Source organism: Amphibalanus amphitrite, unplaced genomic scaffold (genome assembly GCF_019059575.1).
Source record: "Amphibalanus amphitrite isolate SeventyFive unplaced genomic scaffold, NRLGWU_Aamphi_draft 000163F_arrow, whole genome shotgun sequence".
NCBI classification, from domain to species: domain Eukaryota; kingdom Metazoa; phylum Arthropoda; class Thecostraca; order Balanomorpha; family Balanidae; genus Amphibalanus; species Amphibalanus amphitrite.
In genome coordinates, this window is record NW_024881658.1 from 736,549 (window position 1) to 759,830 (window position 23,282).

At 51.4% G+C, this 23,282-nt stretch overlaps 1 protein-coding gene and 1 non-coding gene across 4 annotated transcripts; both read left to right on the plus strand.

Moving 5' to 3' along the window:
* Positions 1-141: 141 nt before the first annotated feature.
* On the plus strand, positions 142-23,198 carry LOC122383434 (SWI/SNF-related matrix-associated actin-dependent regulator of chromatin subfamily A containing DEAD/H box 1 homolog). Of its 3 annotated transcripts, none has more exons than XM_043369834.1 (20): positions 142-276; positions 551-734; positions 1,664-1,785; positions 11,733-11,927; positions 12,311-12,542; positions 12,912-13,038; positions 13,839-14,037; positions 14,312-14,517; positions 14,970-15,052; positions 15,467-15,574; positions 16,053-16,185; positions 16,502-16,637; positions 16,972-17,109; positions 17,519-17,734; positions 18,208-18,318; positions 18,654-18,779; positions 19,086-19,297; positions 19,726-19,908; positions 20,236-20,342; positions 22,151-23,198. In XM_043369834.1, exons 2-20 carry the CDS (start codon positions 620-622, stop codon positions 22,225-22,227), a joined length of 2,826 nt encoding a protein of 941 aa, XP_043225769.1. In that variant the 5' UTR covers positions 142-276; positions 551-619; the 3' UTR covers positions 22,228-23,198. The 3 variants fall into 3 exon arrangements, with proteins under 3 accessions (XP_043225769.1, XP_043225768.1, XP_043225767.1); XM_043369833.1 differs by having other exon boundaries at positions 196-315; XM_043369832.1 differs by having other exon boundaries at positions 228-300.
* LOC122383446 lies at positions 3,503-3,642 on the plus strand. The gene has a single exon (XR_006256836.1). It is a non-coding gene; the product is annotated as a U4 spliceosomal RNA (small nuclear RNA).
* Positions 23,199-23,282: the final 84 nt, after the last annotated feature.

Genomic DNA, 23,282 nt, shown 5'->3' on the forward strand with positions numbered 1-23,282 from the left:
ATGGTGCGCACTTTCGGTAAACTCCAGTCAAGTATTTGAAGTGAAATTGAAGTTTTTTTTTTCTACTCCTTAAATTTTCTATGAAATGGCAGCGCTACAGCGCACAAAGCGCGCGGCTGGTGCGATTCTGGCGCACGGCGCAGTTTCACGAACGGACACGCATAGATCAATACGGTGCAAAATCCCCTGTACATTCGATAACATTCGCCCTTATCGGTAGCCGGGTGCCGCGAGGTGCAAGGCTTGCGCGCGTACACTTGTTTACCTATTTGACGGGTGATTACATACCTAATATTTTGTGTTAGTTCATATTTGGTAGGGTGCATGCTGGATTCCGCCCTTTGAAACTGTCCTGGGGTTTTGGGGTTTTGAAAAGCTCGTTTTGATATAAAGAACAACAAATGATTTTTCATTGTTTTGAGTTTGCCTTTCTCGAATTTGGTATACATTGTTATTTTTAGATATATATCAATAAATACTTATGCTTGTACATAAGTAGACATGTACCTATCTACCCACAAACACCTACCACCTACCCCTTTTATTACAGGTGTGATCTGCTCGGCTCGAGTCTCTTTTTGGCCACCAAGAGTCCATCAGTCCAAGAGGACAGCTCGCAATGTCAAAACCACTGCTCTCTGACCTAAAGAAGTTTCGCTATCAGAAGGCCTCTGCTAGGTCTGCTGTGGCTAGTACCAATGCTGCATCATCACAGGAAAGCCAAGAGACAACAGGTAGGATCAAGTCGCAACGTAGCTCAGTTGGTTAGAGCGTTGGACTCCGCGTGGTGAGAGCACGCGTTCCCGGTTATGACAGTCCGGGTTCGAAGCGCGACGGGCGCTCGATATTTATGGGCCTCCTGACAGGTATGGTTGCGGTTGGTGGCAGGCCGTAGCCAGGCGAAGTCAGCGAGGGGACCGGCCGTGCGCGGCTTTGTGCGCACGTTAAACTTTGGACTCTAAATTCTGCCATAGAACTGGAATTGCGCGATCGGAGGGTAGAGGGCAGGGTCATCGCAACAAGCTTTGCTTAGCGGTGGCCCTGTCCTTGTGAATCCTTCCCATCAAAAGGTTCGGACTAAATTTATAAAAAAAAGTCTGCAATTGTAATGTGTGCTTTTTAACCGCTGAACTTTTCACTGATTTAATGTTAGTGTTTCTGTCTTGATATGGTCACAAGTATTAAGCATTTAAACATTTAAATTTGTTATCGACAAAAGTAATGAATATTATTATCATTTCATAGAGCAACATATGAATTAGTGACAAGGTTTTTTAAAGGCAGTCAGCTGACCATTATTTCACAGATGTGTTGTGACTCTGCAGTCTGTCTTTTACCAGCTGACCTGTCTGGAAACATGTTGTTTCCCCACACTGTCCTTTTTACAGCTGACCAAAATGTGCTTTGTTTCCACAGTGCCTTATACCAGCTGACCGTTGCTGCAATGTGTTGTGTGACATGTCTCCGCAACGTGTCATGTACCAGCTGACCAGTACAGAAATGTCTCCACAGTGTCCTGTAATAAGTAATAACTACCGAAATGGGCTTGACCTCCACGGTGCACTATACCAGCCGACCCTGCTGACCACTCTGGAAATGTGCTTTGTTTCCACAGTGTCCTATACCACCTGACCACTCCTGTAAATGTGTTCTGTCTCCGCAGTGTCCTGTACGAGCGGTAGTCAGCTGACCAGTCCGGAGATCGGACGTCGTCGGATCAGCTCCGGACACAGTCCGGACAGGGTCCCATCGTCACCCTGTCCATACTCACCCATCGTCAGAGGGGTGAGTATGGGGAGCAGACAGGAGCAGGATTGTCGTCAGGGGATGGGTACCTGTCCGGCGCTCGTACCCTTTAGCCCTCCATGTCAGGTGCACCATACTTTCTACTTAAATAGGTAGCACAGATATTAGGACTGTTCCTTGTGTGTGTTATTTTGCAACGTGTAGTTTGGATGGTGAGGTTACGTGAGCATGGCACCGATGACTGATGCTAATTGGGTCAGATATCAGCCATATTTTCTGGGATTGACCGTTTCTTTCGAGCGTGAGCGGTCTGTTGCCCATGTAAGGTACCCTGTGTCAGTTCCTCTACCGCAGACCATAAGGGCAATGTCTCCGCAGAGTCCGACCGGGCCTCATAAGTTGGGTGCAAATCATGTCGAGTCTGTGCGGCTACTAGCGGTCAAACTCTTGTCACCGTAGCTGTTCTTCTTGTTAAACTCACAGTCGTTGTTTGATAGTTGTATTGTGGTCCCTTGAGCATTTGGTCAGCATGCGTCCAAAGTGAGTTTTTGTAAAAAATTAATTGATATCAGTCGGACTTTGACGCGACTTTCGTAGTCATCACGATTACTTTTTAAGGCTCCGTCGATAGATCTTCGTTTCCACGTTCGATAGTGGCAAGGGATAGCACATGCTAATAGAAGTCAGAAGATGAAATGAAAACTAGAACTAGAGAAACTTTGATTTAATTATGTTTTGCTCCTTTTTTAAGCGGCTTAGTCTCAGCGAGTGTAACTTGTCACTTCTCTATCATGCTCGTTATCCATGCGAAATCAGCACTGCCACCACCGTTAAAGTGGGATGTGACTGGCACCCAGCCCTTGAAATCTCATTGTGGTGCTGAATTTGGCGATCTTTCCTTTGTTTGGGTGAGGCTTTTGTGGTCTAGACAGGCCATTTCATGACCCCAGAATATCACGATATGATTATGGGGAGACATTGGCCTGGGCGGCCACCCTGGTGCGCTGTCGAGGCTAAGCCCGTCTCGAAGGACAGGTCACCCAGCCCCGCAGCCGCTAACGGTCACCCACCGGCAGTATGCACGTAATTGCGCCCTTGCAGAGCAGTTTTTGTATGATGATGGTGACCGACCAGCTCGTTACAGGACTTTGATTTTGAGATGGATGTGTGTGTCTTAAGGATGGATTGCTGTTCCAAATTATTCTGCTAAGCACCAATCCTCAGGATCCCATGTTGCACTTACACTTACGCTCCGTAGCAATCATGACATGCTCTGTTTGTTGCGACATTATCTTTTTCAACTGTGCGATCACCATGACGCCACAGAAAATATTTGTTGTAGATATTATCGTATAGAGTTCCGCGTTTATAGTTTTCGGGTGGCCCGTGAAGTCGGTGGTGGGTTCCACGGTGGAGTCGAGCGATGCTCGCGACATCTATAACGAAAAGTGTGTGGTGTTTTGGTGGCGCCTGTGGCGGTGGGTCAACAGTGGTAGTTCTACCATCGCTCGCTAGATGGCGCTAGCGACTATGAGCTTTCGAGGCTTGAGGAATTTTGAGGACAGCTTTGCCTGAGGGCATGGATGCGTGCATCCGATTGGTCGGCCGGCTGGCGGGCGCCCGCGCAGTGACTGCAACGCCGAGTGTTGGTGTTTCTGGTAAGTCGCTGCTGCGTGAGGGCGGGAAAGTTTGCGAAACTAAATTTTAATTCACGCTTAGGAAATTACATAGGTTCTGAAGGTCCTGCCAGACGTTTATCTTTGCGCAGTGGCGATACAGTAACCAATGAGGTTTATCCGAGGTGCTGTTATTGCTAGTTGAAAACTTTACCCAATACCCCGCCTGGACGACGTGCAATACCGTCGGCCAAGGCAATGTTTGAACGGCCTCACGGGCCTACGAAGTATTATTGAAGTTGGACGTTGGTTAAAGGGGAGTTCCCGTAAGGTGAGGTTGTAAAGTGAGGTTCGAAAATTTACCCGTTATGGGCTGTTTTCATAGGCGTAGGAACGTTTTCAAAAGTGGGGGGGCCAGGGTCCCAGAGGTCCAAAACCTAACCTACCCCCAAAATCCGATTTCTCCTCGGATTTCGGCCACTTTGTTTTCGCAAACATGCTCAGAGGTAAAAAAAATCGAGACAAAAAAAGAAAAAAATTGGTTGAAATTTCAGGGAGTCTCCCGTCCATAAACTCAAACTGATGGACGCGTTCCCCTGTCCTCCGCAGCCGTTGGCACCCATGCAAATTCCAGAGGCATCCAGCAACTTTTTTCATTACGAGCAAGCGTGAAACGTGCAAAGCGAGTCTTTTCAATATACCTATAAAAATCAGCATGAACGGCCCAGCTAGGCTCAGCCAGGCCTATAACGTTTTTAAGAGGTTTTATATCAGCGACCACTGCAACTGGGCTGATTGACTATCACTTATCAGAGGCCGGTGTGGGACTTTTAGACGGTCTGGGCCTTCAGAGGCCAGTTTAACCCTCCACGGCCCGGTCCTATAGGTTTTCTACATACGCGCTGGCCGAGGGGGCGGGGGGCGGGTACGACCCCCCTCGCCGTTTCGCCCCAGGTGGAGCTAGCGCGTCGCGGTAAAACGAGCGTGTGCGCCGTTACGAGACGCAGAGATCGATACCCGATTTTATGGTCCTAGGTCAACCGGTGACCTCTGACACCGTTCCGTGCTTCTATCCTCAGGATACTGAAATCCTTCTCCTCCACACCGCAACCCCCTCCGGGCTGGACAGGCAACTTTATCTCATGCGGGCTGCTCCCTTGGAGCGGCACCGCTGCTCCCGAGGGAGCGCACCCCGTAGCCGGGTGGAGTGAGTGCCTTGGGGCTGGGTGGCCTGTCCTCTGGACGGGCTCAGCCCCGGCGACTCACTAGGGTGCCTGCCCAGACCAATGTCTCCCCCTATATCCTATCATCCTTCCGGCTCTGAAATGGTCTCATTGGACCGAAAGGGCCTAACCCAACAAAACAAACAAAAACCGGTGACCTCTGAGGTCAGGTCAAGTGCCTCAAGGCACGGTTCCGTTTTTGGTGAATAACTTCGCAAAAAAATGGTCGTAGAGCCGCGATTTTGCCAGCATCGTGCTCGCCTCTCTCAGGCGCGTCGAATGATATACTTTTTGTTTGGGTGAGGTAAACTTAGGGTGTTGACCTCGGGTCACGGTCAGGTCGGCGTCCCCAGGTCACGAAATTGGTCGAAGGAGGTCATGTCGCATATCATTCGATTCGGCAGGTCTTCTTGAGTCCATAGGTGGCTTTCCCGACTCGCTAGCTCAATTTGATCGGTACCTAGTTATTGACGAAAAACTAATAAGACCCTTATAAGTTATAACTTCATAAATGACGTCGCGCAAGGTCAACATTGCAAAAGTGACGCATCGAGCCTTGCAAGGAGTGCATGAAATCACGATTCGGTGTGCTTGAGATAGTTGGAGATCGATCGTTCCCGGCGCCAGAAAAAGTTTTCAGTTTATCCCCATTGACTTATACCTAATGGTGAGGTCACGAAAATGACCTGACCTCATATGAACTTTAGAATCCGAGATATACATTATACAAGTTGAGAGACTCCTATTGGATACTAGGTCCTCCAAGGTTCATTTCCCTGTGAAATCTCCTCTGGCAGTGAGGGCGTTGCGAAGTTGCGACATCTGAAGACCGTGCAGAGGTTCACTTATGACCACATGGGTCAGTGACCTGATCTGACCCGAAAATGCGGTTGGTGTCAAAAGATCCCGTTTGATTCAAAGGTCAGGTATGCCAAGCTTCAGCTCTCTATCGCCGGCGTGTTCGGAGCTATCGCGAAAAAAAACCTATGGAGGGGCGGCACCCGCCCCCCCCCCCCCCGGCCGGCGAGGGTTAAGGCCCTCAGAGACCAGTACAGGGCCTGCAAAGGGCAGGATGAGACCTTAAGATGCCGACTTGGGCCATCAGAGGCTAATGTGGGTCCTTACAGGCCAGTATGGGCCCTCAGAGGTCAGTGTGGGACCCTAAAATGCCGGCATGGGCCGGTGTTGGACCCCAGAGGCCAGCAGAAGACCCTCAAAAACCAAGATGGGCCTCAGAGGCCAGCATCGGGTCTTCAGAATCCAGTGCAAGGCCCTCAGAGACTAATGCGTGTCCTTACAGGCTAGCATGGGCCCTTAGAGGTCAGTGTGGGGCCGTAACAGACCGGCATGGGCGGGACTTGGAACCTAGAGACCAGCGGAGGGCCCTCATAGGCCAAGGTGGGCCCTCAGAGGCCGATGCGGACCCTTGGAGACCGGCATCGGATCTCCGGAATCCAGTGCGGGGCCCTTAGAGGTCATGTGGGACCCTTAAATACCGGCATGGGCCGGTGTTGGAACCCAGAGACCAGCAGAAGGCCCTCAAAAACCAAGATGGGCCTCAGAGGCCGGCATCAGGTCTTCAGAATCCCGTGCAAGGCCTCATAGGCTAATGTGGGTCCTTACAGGTCAGCATGGGCCCTTAGAGGTCAGTGTGGGGCCCTAAAAGACCGGCATGGGCCGGCGTTGGACCCCTCAGGTCAAGGTGGACCCTCAGAGGCCGATGCGGACCCCTAGAGGCCGGCATCGGGTCTTCAGAATTCAGTGCGGGGCCCTCAAAGGCACCTAAAGGCTAGTCTTGGGACCCCAGAGACAGAAATGAGGCCACCAGAGGCTGGTGTGAGGCCCTCAGACGCCGGCTGGGCCCTTGAGGCCGGTTTAGGGGCCCTCAAATGAGGTCAATGTGGGTTCTCAGCGGTCAATGTGGGCGCTTGACCGCCACTGAAGGGCCCTCCGAGATCAGTGTAGGACCCTCAAAGACTGGTTTGGGAGCTGTTAATGGCTAGCGTGGGATCCTTGAGTCTCGTGACAATCGAATAAGGGCCAGAGCCCCATACGCCCATGGGGGCCCATTGATTGTTTGGGGGGGGGGGGCCAAATGATATGATGGCCCCCTGATTAGCCTTTGGAGGGGGGAAGGGCATGGCCCTGATCCCCCTCTGCGACCGCCACTGCACTGAAAGTGGAAGGGGGAGGGGCAGAAACAGACATTGCTGGCCCCCAGCCTGTTTGCACCGAGGCTGAGGCACGGTCACCCTGGCCCCCAGCTAGTACGCCTTTGACGAACTATGCCGACCCCAAGCAGATAAGGTCAAGCGTTGGTCGTTTGTATACGCATTCTCCTGCACCGTGCTAGTATTGTCTTAGTATTGCCTATACCTTTTTAGTGCTCGCTGTCCCGCGCCTCGTATTCAACAAAATGCTGTCACCAGGACTCACAGTCTTGTCTCTGATATGGTTTCCTTCCTTGAGTGAAGGAAATTGCGGTCAATAACGCTGTAGAAACAAAAAGGAATCCTCATTAAAGGGCAAGCTGAATAGTTGTCAAGTTACCGGGTGGTAGGTTAGGTACAGACAGACACTTAAGTCAGCAAAAAGTGGGGGGGCCAGTTAACATTGCTGGCCCCCCCACCTCCGAAAGTGGGGGGGCCATGGCCCCCCCGGCCCCCCCTGTTCCTACGCCTATGGCTGTTTTACTCGCGTGGGACGTGGCGACTGAAAGGGTGGGTGACGTAACATGTCCCTTGAGACCAAGACATCCGCAAGACATTTTCAGTCGCAGCGGTGCGCCAGGGCAATGGGCGACCGCCGATTTTCAACCCCTCATTCGTATATTCATCCTGCTATAGAATAGTCACCGAGACCGAAATGTTAACAAAACAATCAATAAAGTTTTTTAGGTATAAGAAAGCAACATTTAAGGAAGCAATATCATGAGCTTCATGTGAAACGGTTCACAATATCATGTGAACCGTTTCGGAGAGTACCCCGGTGGCGTCCAATACCACCTTTTGGGAGCCGCCAGGGTAGTGGTTTAGTTGACCCTCACTTCACATGATGCATTTTTGGGTTAATTATTTAAATTTCTGGTGGGATCTGTAGTGAATTTGGGTAATACAACCCCCGTTTAACCCTCGCCCGCACATGCCATTTTCCCATCCTAGAACGCACATGGGGGGGGGGGGGGTGCCACCCCCGCGCCATTTCGTTCCTGTTGGAGATAGAGCTTCGCGGTAAGACCAAAAAGATTCTTTGAGAAGAGACGAATCCAATGATACCCAGTTTTACCTTATCAGGTCAGTCATTGACCTTCCAGGTCAGGTCAAACTAAAAATGTTGCCGTTTTGGGTCACCGTTGGATATCAAGTGCGTTGCTTATCATATACCGATGACGATGCCGTTTTCTGGTGCCAAGCCAGCTAGAACCTCTTTTCACACTATCCGACCAGGTTTTTGCTGCTGAGGTCATTTCAGGTCAAGTTAGGTCAAGGTCAGTGATATGTGTTTGTATATCTGTGTGTGTCTGTGTATATATATACACAGACATACATAAATCATGTACAGTAATAAATCATGTACAGACATCACCAGGGGTGTCGATTTTTCAAAATGGTTGGGGGTGCTCAACCCCTGCACCGGGTGAAAGATTGTAGCTTTGCCATGGGGTACAACCGTACCTACAAGGCATGGTTGTGTATCCCCATAAGGTACTGATAATCCCGGGATTTCCACTAATATTTCCCAAAGGTTGAACGTTCTTCAAAATCATTCTGCTCGTCCTAGTACTTGGCTACCTCATTACATAAACATCTTTCCGAAAAAAACGCGTACATTTGCCGGCAGCTCGGCAGCAGCCCCGACACCTCTGTAATAAGGTGACAGAAACCGATGACCGCGATTAGCACCGGTGCAGCAGCCCCTGCGGTCCGCAGGGGCGGACATTGCGCGGGAGGCAACGGTATAGCTACGAGGCTCTGGCGTTTATCAGACGATCACAATAATCGCTGAAAAAATAACAGGTGATTGCAATTCGATATTTATGGGTTTACGATTTTCCTCAGTGGCGTAGCCAGGTGGGCCCGTGAGCCCCCCCCCCACCCCATCAGGTTCAGGGGCCCATCGGATTATTCGGGCCTGAGGGGCACTGCGGCGCCAATTGGCCACTGAGGGTCCACGTTGGCTATATTTGGACTCAGAAGGGCCCCACAGGGCTCGTAAGAACACCTCATGGGCCCAAAAGTACTAACATTAAGATCTCCATAAGGGCCCCAAGCCAGCCTCTGAGGGCCACTTGCCGGCCTCTGGGAGTCTTAACCGGCCTCTAGGGGGCCAGCTCTAGGAGCTGCACACCCGCCTGTAATGGCCCCACACCCATTTCTCTGAGGGCCCCTATAACGGCGACTGTGAGGGCCCTCACCGGCGCCCCTGAGCGCCACACCGGCGTCTCTGAGGGCCCCACACCCCTAACTCTGAGGCCCTATACCAATGCCTTTAAAAACCCTACATGGGCGGTTCTGAGGGCCCTTGACAGTTACCAGCGACCCTGACGGCCCCACACAGGTGACACGGAGGGTCCCAGCGGCGTCTGAGCGCACCATGCCAGTCTCTGAGAACCCCACAAGGCTCCTGAAGGCACCGGTGACCTCTTGATATCTTCTTGTCGGCCTATGAAGGATCCGTTCCGTAACAGCAGTTCTGAGGGCCCAACGCGCGCCTGTGATGGCCCTAAACCAGTGTCTCTGAGAGCCCCCACACCGGCGCCTCCAGTCCGAGGGCCCCACATTGCCATATCTGAGGGCCCCACACTAGTGCCTCTTAAGGCCCTATATCGGCGGCTCTGAGGGCCCAACATCGTAGCTTCTGAAGGCCCCACAAGTGCGCATGTGACGGCCACCCTGCCACCGGTGACATTTGAAGGCCCCACACCGGCGACTCTGAGGGCCCCATCAGCGCCTGAGCCCGTTCCGGTCTCTAAAGATGACCCCACAGGATTTCTGAAGGTACATACCACCGGCCTCCGATGACCCTTTGCCGGCCTCTGAGGGCCCGTCGCCGGTCTCTGGAGCCCCCTGCCGGCTTGTAAAGGGTACGCGCCAGCAGCTCTAAGGGTCCGACACCCGTGTACGACGGACCCACACCATCTTTGCAACTTAACGTTTTTTTCGCCCTTCTTCTTAAATCTAAATTTTCTTTTCTTTACATCTTTATTTCATGCCTTGTAAATTGCGTAATTGTTTTATTTTTAGTAGTGAACTACTGCAGAACAATTATTTTCCTCAAGCAGAGTTATTGAGGGACAAAACCATTGGGGGGTGCCCGGAAAACCATTGGGGGTGCTCATTTGAGCATTGGGGGTGCTGCAGCACCCCCAAAGGTATACAAATCGACACCCATGGACATCACATACATAATACATACATCAGTATATACTGATGTGTGCACCGATTGTTTATGTGTCCATATTACATGAAATCATGAAATGAGAAGTTTTTACCAAAAATACAGTCAAAGAAACTTCACGAAAAGTAAATTCAACTTGCCTAAAACGCAATTATCTTAGATGACCAAGGTTGACCTTGACCCTGACCTTGACATCTGTACATCGTCGAACAACATGTTCCATGATAGTTGGGAGGTAAGACTGGCAAAAAAGGCCGAAATCAAGGTGTCAAAAGCTCACAAGACCCATAGCCGACGCAAGATGTTGAGAATTGGTCATTTGAGTCATGACATGACCTGAAAAACAAGGCCATATCTCCGAAACCAAAAACCACAGAAACTTGAATTTTTCAGTGGACATCAAGAAAGGATAGAGGAGCAGGTATACGAAAAATCAGGCTTCTAGCTTTAAAAATGTTGAGTGCAGATCATAAAAACTACCTGGGGGGGGGGGGGGGTGGCAACCCCCCATGTGCGGGCGAGGGTTAAACACCTGTCTCGTCGGAATACCTCCGATCGTCATTTGTCTCTTAATTGGCACTTATTACCTTTATTATTAAATACATATGTATGTATTGTGCTGGGCCTGGAGCTGTACAATGGAGTCTTAAAGCATGCTGAATATGTCCAAGGTTTACACGCAGGGAAGATCCCTCACTAGCAGAGCAGGCCGTCCATCTAGCCAGGCCTTACGAGCGTACCAGCTTTGAGCGTAGCCGATCTGCAGCATTCCTGGGCTGTGGAAATTTTTGGCTTCAGTCGTAACTGATAACCACCGCAACGCAACATATGAGGGACCGGAACACGACACCCGACATTGATCAAATGTTAGCGACTCGTATTCTGCTTTCGTAAAACGGTTTCCTCTATCCCTGTATTTTGTTGACCTTTTGTCATTTCTTTCATGGCCGTAAGCAAAAATCTTCAAGAAAAGAACGACATTTGCTATTTTGCTGGCAAACATAAGATTGAAACAAAATGCATTCGTATTCGTAAAAAAAAATATTGCAACTTTGAATATGCACCTGAAGCTATGCTATTTCTGTAAATCAGAATTACTGCCCATCAGTCTACTCTTTCAGGCTGATGCGGTAACCTTGTGCTTCGAACAGCACTGAGGCTCGAGAACTGCTAACAGTTTTACCTGAACCACTGAATGCGTCCCGAGTGGGCTGGCAGCGCTGACGAAGGACGTGCGTGGAACATGTCACACGAGAGTCGGGGTATAGGGCAGGGCATTGGCGGAGGAGGGAGGTGCGATCGGTCGGTGTCGTCTCGCCCGGTTCCTATTTCCCCGCCCGCTTCCCTCCCACTCACTGGAGACGGGCGGGGGGGGGGGGGGATGTCAGAAATATGAGCTCCGATAGTAGAGCCTACGTGCTGGTTTATGATCCGTGGTCTGTTTGCCATCGGTCGGCGTTTGTGGTGTGACTGACTGACAAGCTGATACTGATTTGATCAATCCCATCTGTGGCAATGCTTTAATCTTCATCTTGAACGCAGTGTAGAATTCATCTGGATCTGATTCTGGACGCTTGTTAATGCCTTTTGATAATATTCAATGCTCTTGCATTTGAGCAGTCCAAGTCGTTATGCATGAAGCTTATTGATTCGATATGAAGCCTTGCTCTTACAGTCATTTAGCTGAGCACCGTCAGAATCCGTCAATGCTGGACATCATCCTGACCATCCCTCTCCTGTGCGTTCTCAGCGGACCTCGAAGCGTCGCCTGCTCAGTGACAGCAGTGATGGGGATGACGCGCCGCGCCAGGAGCAGCAGGCCGACGGCGCCGGGGACGCCCCCTGCTCACCAGCTCCGGCAGCGGACGACCCGGCCGCCAACACGGACAAAATCGAGTCCGACCTGGCCTTCCTGCGAGATGCCTTCCCCGACCAGGATGAGATGGTGAGAGGGAGGAGGGAGAGGAAGCCGGAGGAGGGGGAGTATGTGCCTCAATTCCGTACAGGGCAGTGGAATTGTTTACCTGTAAATTGTGTTGTTTACTGTGTCCAGCAACGAGATACAAAGCTGCCTGTATGTGTCTGCAATGCAGGACTGTCTCGGTTTGCCTGTACGGGAGGTGCAGGACTGTCATGTACAGTAGTCGCAGCACTGTCTGACAGTCGGTGTCTCTGTGTACAGGAGCTGCAGGACTGTCTGTCTGTGTGTCTCTGTGTACAGGAGCTGCAGGACTGTCTGTCTGTGTGTCTCTGTGTACAGGAGCTGCAGGACTGTCTGTCTGTGTCTGTGTGTACAGGAGCTGCAGGACTGTCTGTCTCTGTTTACAGGAGCTGCAGGACTGTCTGGCGCAGCACGGCTGGCGGCTGGATGACGCCATGGCCGCGCTGGCCGACCGGGCCGAGAAGGCCGCCCGGCGCGCGCAGCTCGCCGCCCTGGCCACCGCCAAGGCAGCGCCCAAGCGGCGTCGTCTGGTGGTGATGGAGTCGGACAGCAGTGACGAGGAGGATGGCCGGCCGCGGCCCGCCGCCAACGGACACCGCCAGAACGGCGCCGCCAAACGTGAGACGGCGGGGGTGGGGAGGGTGGTGGGAAGATGCTGGCAAAATGAGGTAGCAGGGGTGAAAAGGTCATTACCTTTTATGCGAAATGTAAACTTGCAGGGTAGTGCATTTTATGCAGTGTAGTTGGTCATGATAACGCACAGTTAAAAATTGGTGCAATTTGGTCTATGCGAATTTGATATTCCATCGTATTCTAATTGCTTTATTTGAGTCAGGAACATTTATGAATTTTACTAGCGTGGTAATCTTAACTACTACTCTTGTACGTCAGCTGCCAGTGCGCAGCCCATTCAATAACCTTCAAATTGCGTTCGGAGCCAGCAGCCTTGCTTTCTGACTGCGGCATCTCGTCCGTCCCGTTTCACAGCCGCGACGAATGGCGTATCGAGGAAGCCGGCGGCGCCCAAGCCTCCCAAGCCGACCGTGTTTGCCGGCGGCGGCGACAGCGACGACGAGGACATGGACTTTGAGGCCAAGTGTATCGTCTACATGAGGTGAGCCAGGAGACCGTGTCAGTGGGGTGGTCACAAAGTTCACCGGTAACCGTCAGGCCGTCAATGAGCTGAAAACGGAGACAGAGTTGTCAGAAAATTGGTCTCAGTCCGTATGCGTATCAGAGCTATATGTCCCACATTTTATGTCAAACGCCCATCTCATCAGATAGTTCCAACTGCTAGCGATATTTATTACATTCATCTCCTGCCACTCAGGCCTTGCTCTCTGCTTCAGTCACGTTTTTTCATTCCCCGCCGATCTTCTCAGCCTGTTGTAAATTAGACCCAACGGACATTAATTAGATTGCTACGATGACCATATCGGCTGGTCAGGTGGCAATGGCAATATTGAAATTGATGGTCAGTTCCCCCTGCATCATCCTCCGCTACGACGACCATGTGGATTGGTTAGGTGGCTTTGCTGGATGGATGGCTGACTCCCACTGTATGTACGCTCCACCGTCCCCAGTGATGTGACAACACTCCCCCTGTACCCTCCGCCGTCCCCAGTGACAGTGACGACACTCCCCCTGTGCCCTCCGCCGTCCCCAGTGATGTGACGACACTCCCCCTGTGCCCTCCGCCGTCCCCAGTGATGTGACGACACTCCCCCTGTGCCCTCCGCCGTCCCCAGTGACAGTGACGACTTTCCCCCTGTGCCCTCCACCGTCCCCAGTGATGTGACGACGCTCCCCCTGTGCCCTCCGCCGTCCCCAGTGACAGTGACGACACTCCCCCTGTGCCCTCCGCCGTCCCCAGTGATGTGACGGCACTCCCCCTGTGCCCTCCGCCGTCCCCAGTGACAGTGACGACGAGGACGACGACGAGCCGAGGGGTCCGCGGCGCACCGACACCCAGCAGCTGGCCTCGGACCGCCTGCTGGTCGTCGAGTACCTCTCCACCGCCACGGTCGACGAGCTGGCCTGCATGGACGGCTGCAGCAAGAAAAAGGCCGAGCTCATCGTCGGCCAGCGGCCCTACGCCAACTGGACAGACGCGGTGGGTGCAGGCACGGGAACAGACGGGACGTGGTAGGATATTTAGGTCATGTGTGTGACCTCCCGAGCCGGACATGAGGTGAAACTAAGAGGTTCTTGTGCACCTTCTGCTGCCGTTGAGTGTTCAATTATGTTTTCTCCGTCGAATATCTTGGGTGAGGTGTGTGCAACCGTCTCTTTCCAGTTGCTCCTGTTTTAAGTAAACGCATCGTATTTTTGTCATGTAGCTATGTTGTTTATATAACTTACAACCGCCCACTGTTCCGCACCCACAGCTGGCCAAGTTCTCCTGCGCCAAGGGCTTCACTCCGCATATGCTCAACTCGGCGCTGCGCGTTCTGCGCATGCGCAACATGCTGCGCCGCCTGCTGCAGCGCTGCGAGGAGATCTCGCTAAAGCTGAAGGCCAGGGTAGCTGAGCTGATCGAGGGCAGGGAGGACAGGGACAAGATCACGGAGCAGCCCTCCAACCTCAACTCCGAGTGAGTCGTAGTAGGACTCTGGACTAAATGGCGGAGTGCGAGTGTCACGGGATGACAATATGCACATTGCACAGTTGCACACCAGTCGCCGAAAGGCTGTGACCGAGTTGGGACTGGGAGGACGAGCATATTTCTCATGCGGTGTTTGAGAATGCAATGCTAAAGCTATCTTTCCAGCTGTGGATACAATGGCAATGGTTGTTAAGATAAGATTGCTGCTACTTAGAAAAAATAGATGCCCGATTTATTCGCATACAATGTGAGTGGGTAATAAAGACGTTATGGCAGAGTATGATGAAAGTTCTGTAAAATCAGGGGTAACCTACCAGCTGTGTTAGTATTGCTCTTGTTCATGTTTGTCCCACCCGACTTGCTTTTCCCTTACACCTGCGCCCTACTGGTTCCCTGGTTCCGTTCCATATTGTAACACTGCGGCGGTGCCTTACTTTCAGGATGCGTCTGTCGCCGTACCAGATGATCGGCCTCAGCTGGCTGATCCTCATGTACAAGGAGAGGCTGAACGCCGTACTGGCAGGTCTGTCGTCCACACGGGCTCGCGGCCGATTTCATAAAACTTGGTAGCAATTTACATCAAAGTGAAATTTGCACCCCTAGAAATTATGGACTCTTGGAGTATGCGATGCTGTAAATCTTGAATGGCGCGTTATCTGGCAGTTTTGTGTTTTCGTTCGGTTTGGTTGTATTGTGACTACTACCTCCAGCTATTAAAATCGTGGTTAATAGCATCGAATGATAACGCCCTTATCATCCTGCCATCATATTATCATTTATAATGCCAGCCACGTTTTGCCATGCCCATTGCACATCGACCTCCCGGACCCAACTGTTCCGTGCTTTTGCTACAGTATAGTCCCGCCGTATGACGCAACTGATCACTCGTGTCTTTAGCACAACTCGTTCTGTGAGCTCACCTCCGTCCTTATTTCAGACGAGATGGGTCTGGGTAAGACGGTGCAGGCCATCTCGTTCCTGGCCTACCTGCAGCAGCAGAGTCCCAGTTGGAAGTACCTGGTGGTGGTGCCCTCCTCCACGCTCGGTACGTGACTGCGGGGGATGACGCTCACCGTCAGACGATGCTTACACGGACGGTAGAGATGGGCGCGGATGGTGGTTTATCGCGAGATTTGTGACGTGTTGGTGCTCAGGGAAGGTGATAAGTATATATTTATAGCGTCAAGGATCGGTCATGGGCGAATGGATATCTTGTAGGCTGATTTATAACTGTTGAATCAGGTCAGTTGGCCTGACGCGACTAAGGATGTTCAAGTCTCCCTATATTTTTCTCCTGACTTATGCCTCATGGCATCTTGTCCGCAGACAACTGGCTGCGCGAGCTGTCTGTGTGATGTCTGACCTGTCGGTATTGTCTGTATTGTGCACAGCCAACTGGCTGTGCGAGTTGTCTTGTGTCCGTCACTGACATGCCTGATGTCTGTACTGTCTGTACCGTCCGCAGACAACTGGCTGGGCGAACAGTCTGTATTGTGTCTATAATGTGTCTGTACTGTCTGCAGACAACTGGCTGCGCGAGCTGTCTGTGTGGTGTCCGTCTCTGATTGCGGTCGAGTACCGCGGCTCGATGGAGAACCGGCGTCAGACGCGTCAGGAGGCGCTGCAGGACGACGGATGGCACGTCATGGTCACCACGTGAGTCGCCACGGGACGGGGCGGGGCGGCGACGGAATGTGGAGCGAGTGGAGGGGAATTATAGATGGGCAATCGATGATAATAATGATGAGATGTCAGGACTCCCTGTGTTGCTGAGGGTAAAGGTAGTCTTGGGCCCGGACAGCTTATTTCTCAAAACGATGCCACACTTGAAACAAAATGATGCATCATCCGTGTGCGTTGGTTTTTCTCTGTTTGCGTAGTTAATGCGTCTGGCACCTTCGTGATGTCTTTAACCTTGGTGTCTCACTTGCGACGTTGATTCGTCAACCAACCTGCTGTAACTTTGCTATAGGTACAACATTGTGGCAAGTGCGCCGGAAGACCGGGTTTTCTTCAAGAACCTCCACTTCAAGTACATCGTGTTTGACGAGGCTCACATGCTGAAGAATATGGCCTCGAAACGCTATTCCAACCTTATGAAGCTCAAGGTAAGATGGCTGTTCAGATCTGACACAAATCGATCATGCGAATATATCGCCACGATGAAATATGGTAATATAATTTTCCTAATGTTCGCATTGTTGCTGCTCTATGACTCATCTGGCGTATTCGGCCCCCACTTGTAAAACATTCGTTAGTTTTGGAGAGAAATCTCCATATTTTCACAGATTACGAAAGATCCTTATATCGGTGAACTCTGCCCCAGATAACGATCAATTTACTCGACGATCCATGGTAGCAAGACTAACCTCAAACCAACTATAAAAGTAAGCGTCTCTCTGACTGACCATGCCACATCACGCGGCCTGTTCCCGCCGCCAGGGCGACCACCGGCTGCTGCTGACGGGCACGCCGCTGCAGAACAACCTGGTGGAGCTCATGTCGCTGCTGGTGTTCGTCATGCCGCACATGTTCGGCAAGGTCCGCAAGTCGCTCCAGACCATGTTCGAGATCATCCCGGTAAGTTGGGGAGGGGGGGAGGAGGGTAGAGGCCGGACGGCATTGGCAAGGCAGCTGCACAGGGGTGTTACGTGGGCGGGACAGGTGATGGCAACAGCAGGGACCGTGTATTTGTGTGTGGAGAGGGACGGAGGGGGGGGGGGGGGTTGTTGAAAAACTTTATCGATTTGTTTCGTGTTCATTGTTGTTTCACTTCTACTTACCTACACCTTTTTCCTTTTTCACGCATGCTACCTTTTAAACGTTTTGTCCTTAATGAATAAATGCAAATTCGCTTACGGAATGTTTGTCGCCGTTGATGCCTATTATTTTTAAACTGCACTGCATAACACTTATCTTTTTTTCGCGTACGTCCGCGGCTTTCATATACCCGTGCAGCATTACTATAACCGCCGCCGTGCCCGAGCAGAAAGTGGGCCAGGAGAGCCGCTCATCGTACGAGGCGGAGCGCATCGAGGAGGCCAAGCAGATCATGTCGCCGTTCTTCCTGCGCCGCCTGAAGCGGGACGTGCTGCGCGACCTGCCCACCAAGCGGGAGGAGGTGCTGCGCGTCGCCATGACGACCGCCCAGGCCGCCAAGTACCGCCAGCTCCGCGAAAACTACGTCAAAGAGGCCGCCGAAAAGGTGTGTGTGTGTGTGGGGGGGGGGGGGTGATGACGTGTGTGGTTGTGACTCGTGGGGAAGGGTATCGTGGGGTGTTTGGCTGATGGAAATGCGACGTTGTTGATAGCCGTGCGGGACCGGCGCTGCATACATGCTTAATAATTTTAGCTTAGTAATGTAACTTAATACTGTTGAGAACTAAAGCCTTTACACTGTCATTGGCAGATCGAGTTTCATTTGCATAACCGCTAATTGCATGGCTGTCACTTGTAGCTCGGTGGCTAGTTGATTTCTCACATCACACATTAATGCCAGATCGAGCTTTAAATCGTGACACGCGCAGTGATGCTATTTACACATCAATCACATTATCGCCTTTGATAACTAGCGCCCCTACCGGCCTCCGGTTAGCGGGCCGTTTCCCACCGACGTGTCTCCTGACGACATATTGTCATGCAGCATACCCTGACAGCTGTATGTCCTCCTCCCATCAGCTGCGTGGCGACACCAAGGAGGCCTCCCAGAGCGGCGTCGGCATGATGATGTGCATGAGGAAGCTGGCCAACCACCCGGTGCTGATGCGCTACTACTACGACGAGGATAAGGTGTGTGAAATGAGGGGGCGACTGGTGCAGATGGCAGAAGATGATACTTATGTTCGTCGTCCGTGTGTGTCATTGGTCAGCCTCAGCTGCTGTTGTGGTTGCAAGACCGATTTTACCCCAGCAGCGTGTGAATGGTATGGTGGGACGTTGTGTCATTAATATTTAATAGATTGCTGTGAGATTTGAAGCACTCCGTCAGGAGTAGGTAACTATTAAGTGATGGTTTTAGGTCTTAAGTTACATTTCAGTTCATTTGTTAATTTCAGTGAAACATTCCAGGTGTCGATTTTCTAATTTTTGAGTTCTCTAACAGTATTTTTTTTTTTGCGTTTCAGCTGCGGGAGATAGCCAAGAAGTTTGCCGCCCTGCCCGACCACGAGCACAAGGAGGAGGCGCTGGTCTTCGAGGACCTCACCTACCTGAGCGACTTCGAGGTCCACAAGACATGCAAACTGTACCCGGTAATGCAACACTCCGCAGCCCGACGGTCACCACTGTTTGTTACAGCAGCCGATTTATCATTACTCAAGGCATCAGAGTTGTAATAAGGGAGTGTGGCATTCAGTCATTTCAACACTTGACATAGTTCAGTAAATGCACTTTGATCCGTTGTCAGTCATGCCTTACCCCCCCCCCCCCCCCCGCCCAGTCTTCCTTACTGTTCACTATCATCATTTCACTAAGCCTCTCTCGGCGTTCACGGCGGCTGAGCCGTGTTCTATCGGCGTTTACAGTGCGACTGAGCTGAGTTCCCTCTCCGTTCACAGCGACTACGGTGCTACCAGCTGCCGGACGAGCTGATTCTCGAGTCGGGAAAGCTGGCCGAGCTGGACCGACTGCTGCCGCGGCTCCGCGCCGAGGGCAGCCGGGTGCTGCTCTTCAGCCAGTTCGTCATCATGCTGGATGTGCTGGAGGCCTACCTGAGGATCCGCGGCTACCGCTACTGCCGGCTGGACGGACAGACGGCCGTCACCGACCGGTGAGCAGCGAGGGGTCTCCCTGCACCAGCCGCAGCGGCCGCGGTACTCGACTGTAGTTGGGCGCTTCTTCTCAGACAGATAGTGTGCCGCGAGTAATTTCGCTGTTGACTGACAATATCTGACATCTTAATTGTTGGCCAATGTCCTGTCTTTTTTTTTCAAAATAGAGGGAAAACTCTTCATGCTCGCTCGTTTACCACCTTCGGAAACCCTTGTATTTCTTTTGAGCGAGTCCTAAAATTAATCCCGGAACTGTCCTCACTTCGTTACAACTTGTCCCGTCTCGTAGCTCACCCAATGTGACCCTAACTACCGCCCTCAGTACCAGCCCGTCCACCACAGACTGTGCCACTAGCCCGTACACGGGCCGCAGTCCCCTCACTGCCACCCCGGTACCTTAGCTAACACCTCCCTCCGTTCCACACAGGCTGCAGCTGATCGACAAGTACAACAACGACCGGGACATCTTCGTGTTCCTGTTGTCGACCCGCGCCGGCGGCCTGGGCATCAACCTGACCTCTGCCAACGTGGTGATCTTGCACGACGTCGACTTCAACCCGCACAACGACCGACAGGCGGAGGACCGGTGCCACCGCATCGGGCAGACCAAGTGAGCGACTCGCCGGGCGAACCCCGCATGATCGTATCCAGGAGGGGCGCATGCTTGTGACAGCGTTCTTACTTGTTGGGTTATATCACTGGAGTTTGATATGATACACGTTTGATTGTAACCGCTCGACTGTGATCCTCTGGTCGATTTCTGTATTTAAAAACGGTTACACTTATTAGCTGCCTTTGTGTTTACAGAACGTGACTGTGCTAATATGACCGATATATTTCAGTATTGAAATATCTAATTTAATATTGCGAAGTGGTATCCCGCACCAGCCGTCCCTCGCTCTACTTACCGGCTCACTGTGCTTTCCGCTGTTCGCAGGGAGGTGCAGGTGATAAAGCTGATCTGCGCCAACACCATAGACGAGTGCATGCTGCGCGTGGGCCAGGAGAAGCTCAGCCTGGACCGGGACATCAGCGGCGCGCCCGGTACGTGACCCCCAACTGACCTCTCTCATATACCATAAACCACCGGAGAGTGCCGACTTATCGGAGCTATCAGCAGTGTAACTCTCGAACCCCGGCCAAAACACAATGTCTGGCATGGATGGTTTATTATGACATGTGAGCAATGCAATATGGCTGACTTCTAAACGACACAAGACTGAAAAAAGCTTACCGGTGGGGCACCAGGAATTGTTATAATGGAGGGTACAAATCTAAATTCTGTCGACCTGTAAACATTAACCCGCGCCCCGCTGGGGGGGGGCAGAATCTGCCCCCCCCTCCCGTTTTTCGCCAATAACTTCTCAACGCGTTACGCCAGCGACGTCAAACTTTCAGTACCTTATCATACATCAATTTGACACGTTCCCTAAAAATTTGAGCGAAATCCGTCAGATTTTTTTTTGAAAAAATGACGTTTTAGTGACGTCATGTTCGCCATTTTCGCCTCAAAAATCGCAGAATTTCAAACGCCGCTAACATCTTCATTTTTAAAGGAATCAAGACGTTACAAAAAAGGTTATACGTGATTCTACTTTGTCTATCAAATGGCTATCTCGGTTTTTTGAAAATTTTAGATTTTGGCCCAATTTTTTTTTCAAAAAACCGACTTTTTTGGGAAAATAATTATAAAATCCAAAATTTTGAGTGTATCGAAAAAAACGGAATATAAGTCAGAGAAGTGGTCTATGTATTGTGCACCTACATACCAACTTTGAGAAGAATCGGTTCAAAAATGTGGGGGTTATTCAAAATTTTATGACGTCACGACACACAATTTTTTTGAAAAATGGATTTTTTTGGAAGTTCTAGACCTCGTACGGAAACAAAAATAGCACCATTCGACTCGCCGTGAAAAACTGCATCAGATAGACACCTTTTAGGCCTTAACAACCAACTTCAAAATTTGACCTCACTTGACCTGACCTTGACCTGACCTCGACCTGAAATTCACCCAGAGGTGGTCCATATCTTTAATTGAGTGTGCCTATTGAATTTTATGAATAAAATGACCCATAAAACAAGTGTTGCACATGCCCTTTTCTATATTTTGTTTTTGGTGACCTGACCTGACCTGACCTTGACCTTGACCTTTGAATGATATTGTATGCAACGAATATTGTCTTGGTAGCTTAAGAACATGTTTTGGGCAATCAGTCTCAGTCCATTCTTCGGCAATTACGGTGCAAGGCCGATACTGTAGAAACTTGCATTTTGTACCCTTCACCTGACCTTGACCTGACCTCTGACCTACTTAAGCAAAAAAAATTTGAGCTCTTAAGATTCGCCTCGTTGAGAGCTTTCGATTGCCGTTTTCCCCGTCTTTCTACGATCACCGGTTCGGAAGTTAGACAGGGGGGGGGGCAGAATCTGCCCCCCCCCCCCCCCAGCAGGGCGCGTTTGGCTGAATAGCCCAGCGGGGCGCGGGTTAACTTACCAGTCTCAACTATTCCCGTCATGCCAAACATATGCGAAGCGCAATTCTTCACGAAATCCGATTACGTTAGTTGAGGGCGAAAACACATCTGCGGTCATTGAATGACCAAAGGAGGACCTTGCACTACAGGGCTTTCAGGGTCTAAGCCTAAGGGAGTAAGTAACTGTGGCGCCTAAGGGTGTAAGTAACTGTGGCCCATTCCGTTGTAAGCATTCGTCCTGTACTTCTACTGTTCATTACCGTGACGTGCTCCAGTTTCCAGAACCTGCTGTACCATTTTTTTGCACCTCCGGGCTCACCTTTCGACCCTTGGGTATTACAATGTCTGACCTCCTTTGACCCTCTGTGTTTTCAGTGGGCTCCGAGGACCAGTCGGAGGACCCGAAGGACGTGCGGCATCTGCTGGCACTGGCGCTGGAGTGTGGCGACTAACGACACCGTCATCTAGGACTGAATTATTCACTCCAGCGCCGGAGGTGGTGCCGTGTGCACAGACGTCCAATCGCAGTCTCTCTCGCCATACGGACCAAACGCCGGCGAACAGTGAGGCCGTCCCAGCAGTGTCTTGGGTGTCATCTGGCTGCGTCTCGGCCATGGCTCGATTGCGGTTCACAGCAGTCACCGTCCCTCTCATGGCACTTTGCCGGGAGTATATAGAGGAATCGCGCCTCAGTGTTGCGATATTCTCGTTGGACGGTCGGAGTCGGCCCTCGGCGGGTGGTTCAGCCGAGAACGGTCCCCCCGCGGGTGGTTCCATGTGACGATGAGCCCTTCCCGTCGATGGCACTGTGAGGGGCCGCGAGTGGCCCTGTATGTAGCGGGTAGATATGTTCAGACTGGAGCAGCGTCGGCTGCAACCGATTGCCAATGCTCTGCCGTTAATGGGGAGCGAGTCAGCGACAGCCCCACTCGACACTCTTGTGTCGCGGGTCTGCAGTCAAGCACCACAGCGAGTGGTTGCATGAAACGGATTGCGTAGACTTGCTGTTGCTTGTTGGCTGTTTTGTGCCGCCTGGCTCAGTCGTTCCATTTTTTTCCGCCAGAATCGCGGAGGGATTTCCATATGGTGTTTTTCGGTAAATGCTCACTGCATATTCTTCTACACCTGTTTCGTGTCTCGCGTTGTTCGTCGCCTTGTCGCGTTATTTATGAACAGCATTGTCCGTCGCCGGCTCCTGTCGTAAGCCTTTTGTGTGATGTGCCACGCTTACTCCGACCGCGTGACTAGTGTCATTGGTTTCTAAAGCTAGTTTCTGTCGATCTCGATTCTCGACCATAGATCATCGTATTTTTGCACCAGACTCGCGTGAACAGCTCATTGGGAATGACTACTAGACTGGATTCCGACTTGCGGTCGGACATGTGATAAAATCATAATACAGAATATAGTATTTTGTGGATAATGACTTTTTTAGAGCATACAAGGCGGTATATCTTTTCATCGTGTGTCTGCAAAACAGATTCTCGATACATAGCGGCCAGATCAA

What these genes read in the sequence shown, in the direction of transcription:
- LOC122383434 (XM_043369834.1), top strand. Translation starts at nt 620, where the DNA reads ATGTCAAAACCACTGCTCTCTGACCTAAAGAAGTTTCGCTATCAGAAG. An exon ending in TGGCACGTCATGGTCACCAC is followed by an intron (nt 16,186 to 16,501) that starts GTGAGTCGCCAC and finishes ACTTTGCTATAG; the next exon opens with GTACAACATTGTGGCAAGTG. An exon ending in CCATGTTCGAGATCATCCCG is followed by an intron (nt 17,110 to 17,518) that starts GTAAGTTGGGGA and finishes GTGCCCGAGCAG; the next exon opens with AAAGTGGGCCAGGAGAGCCG.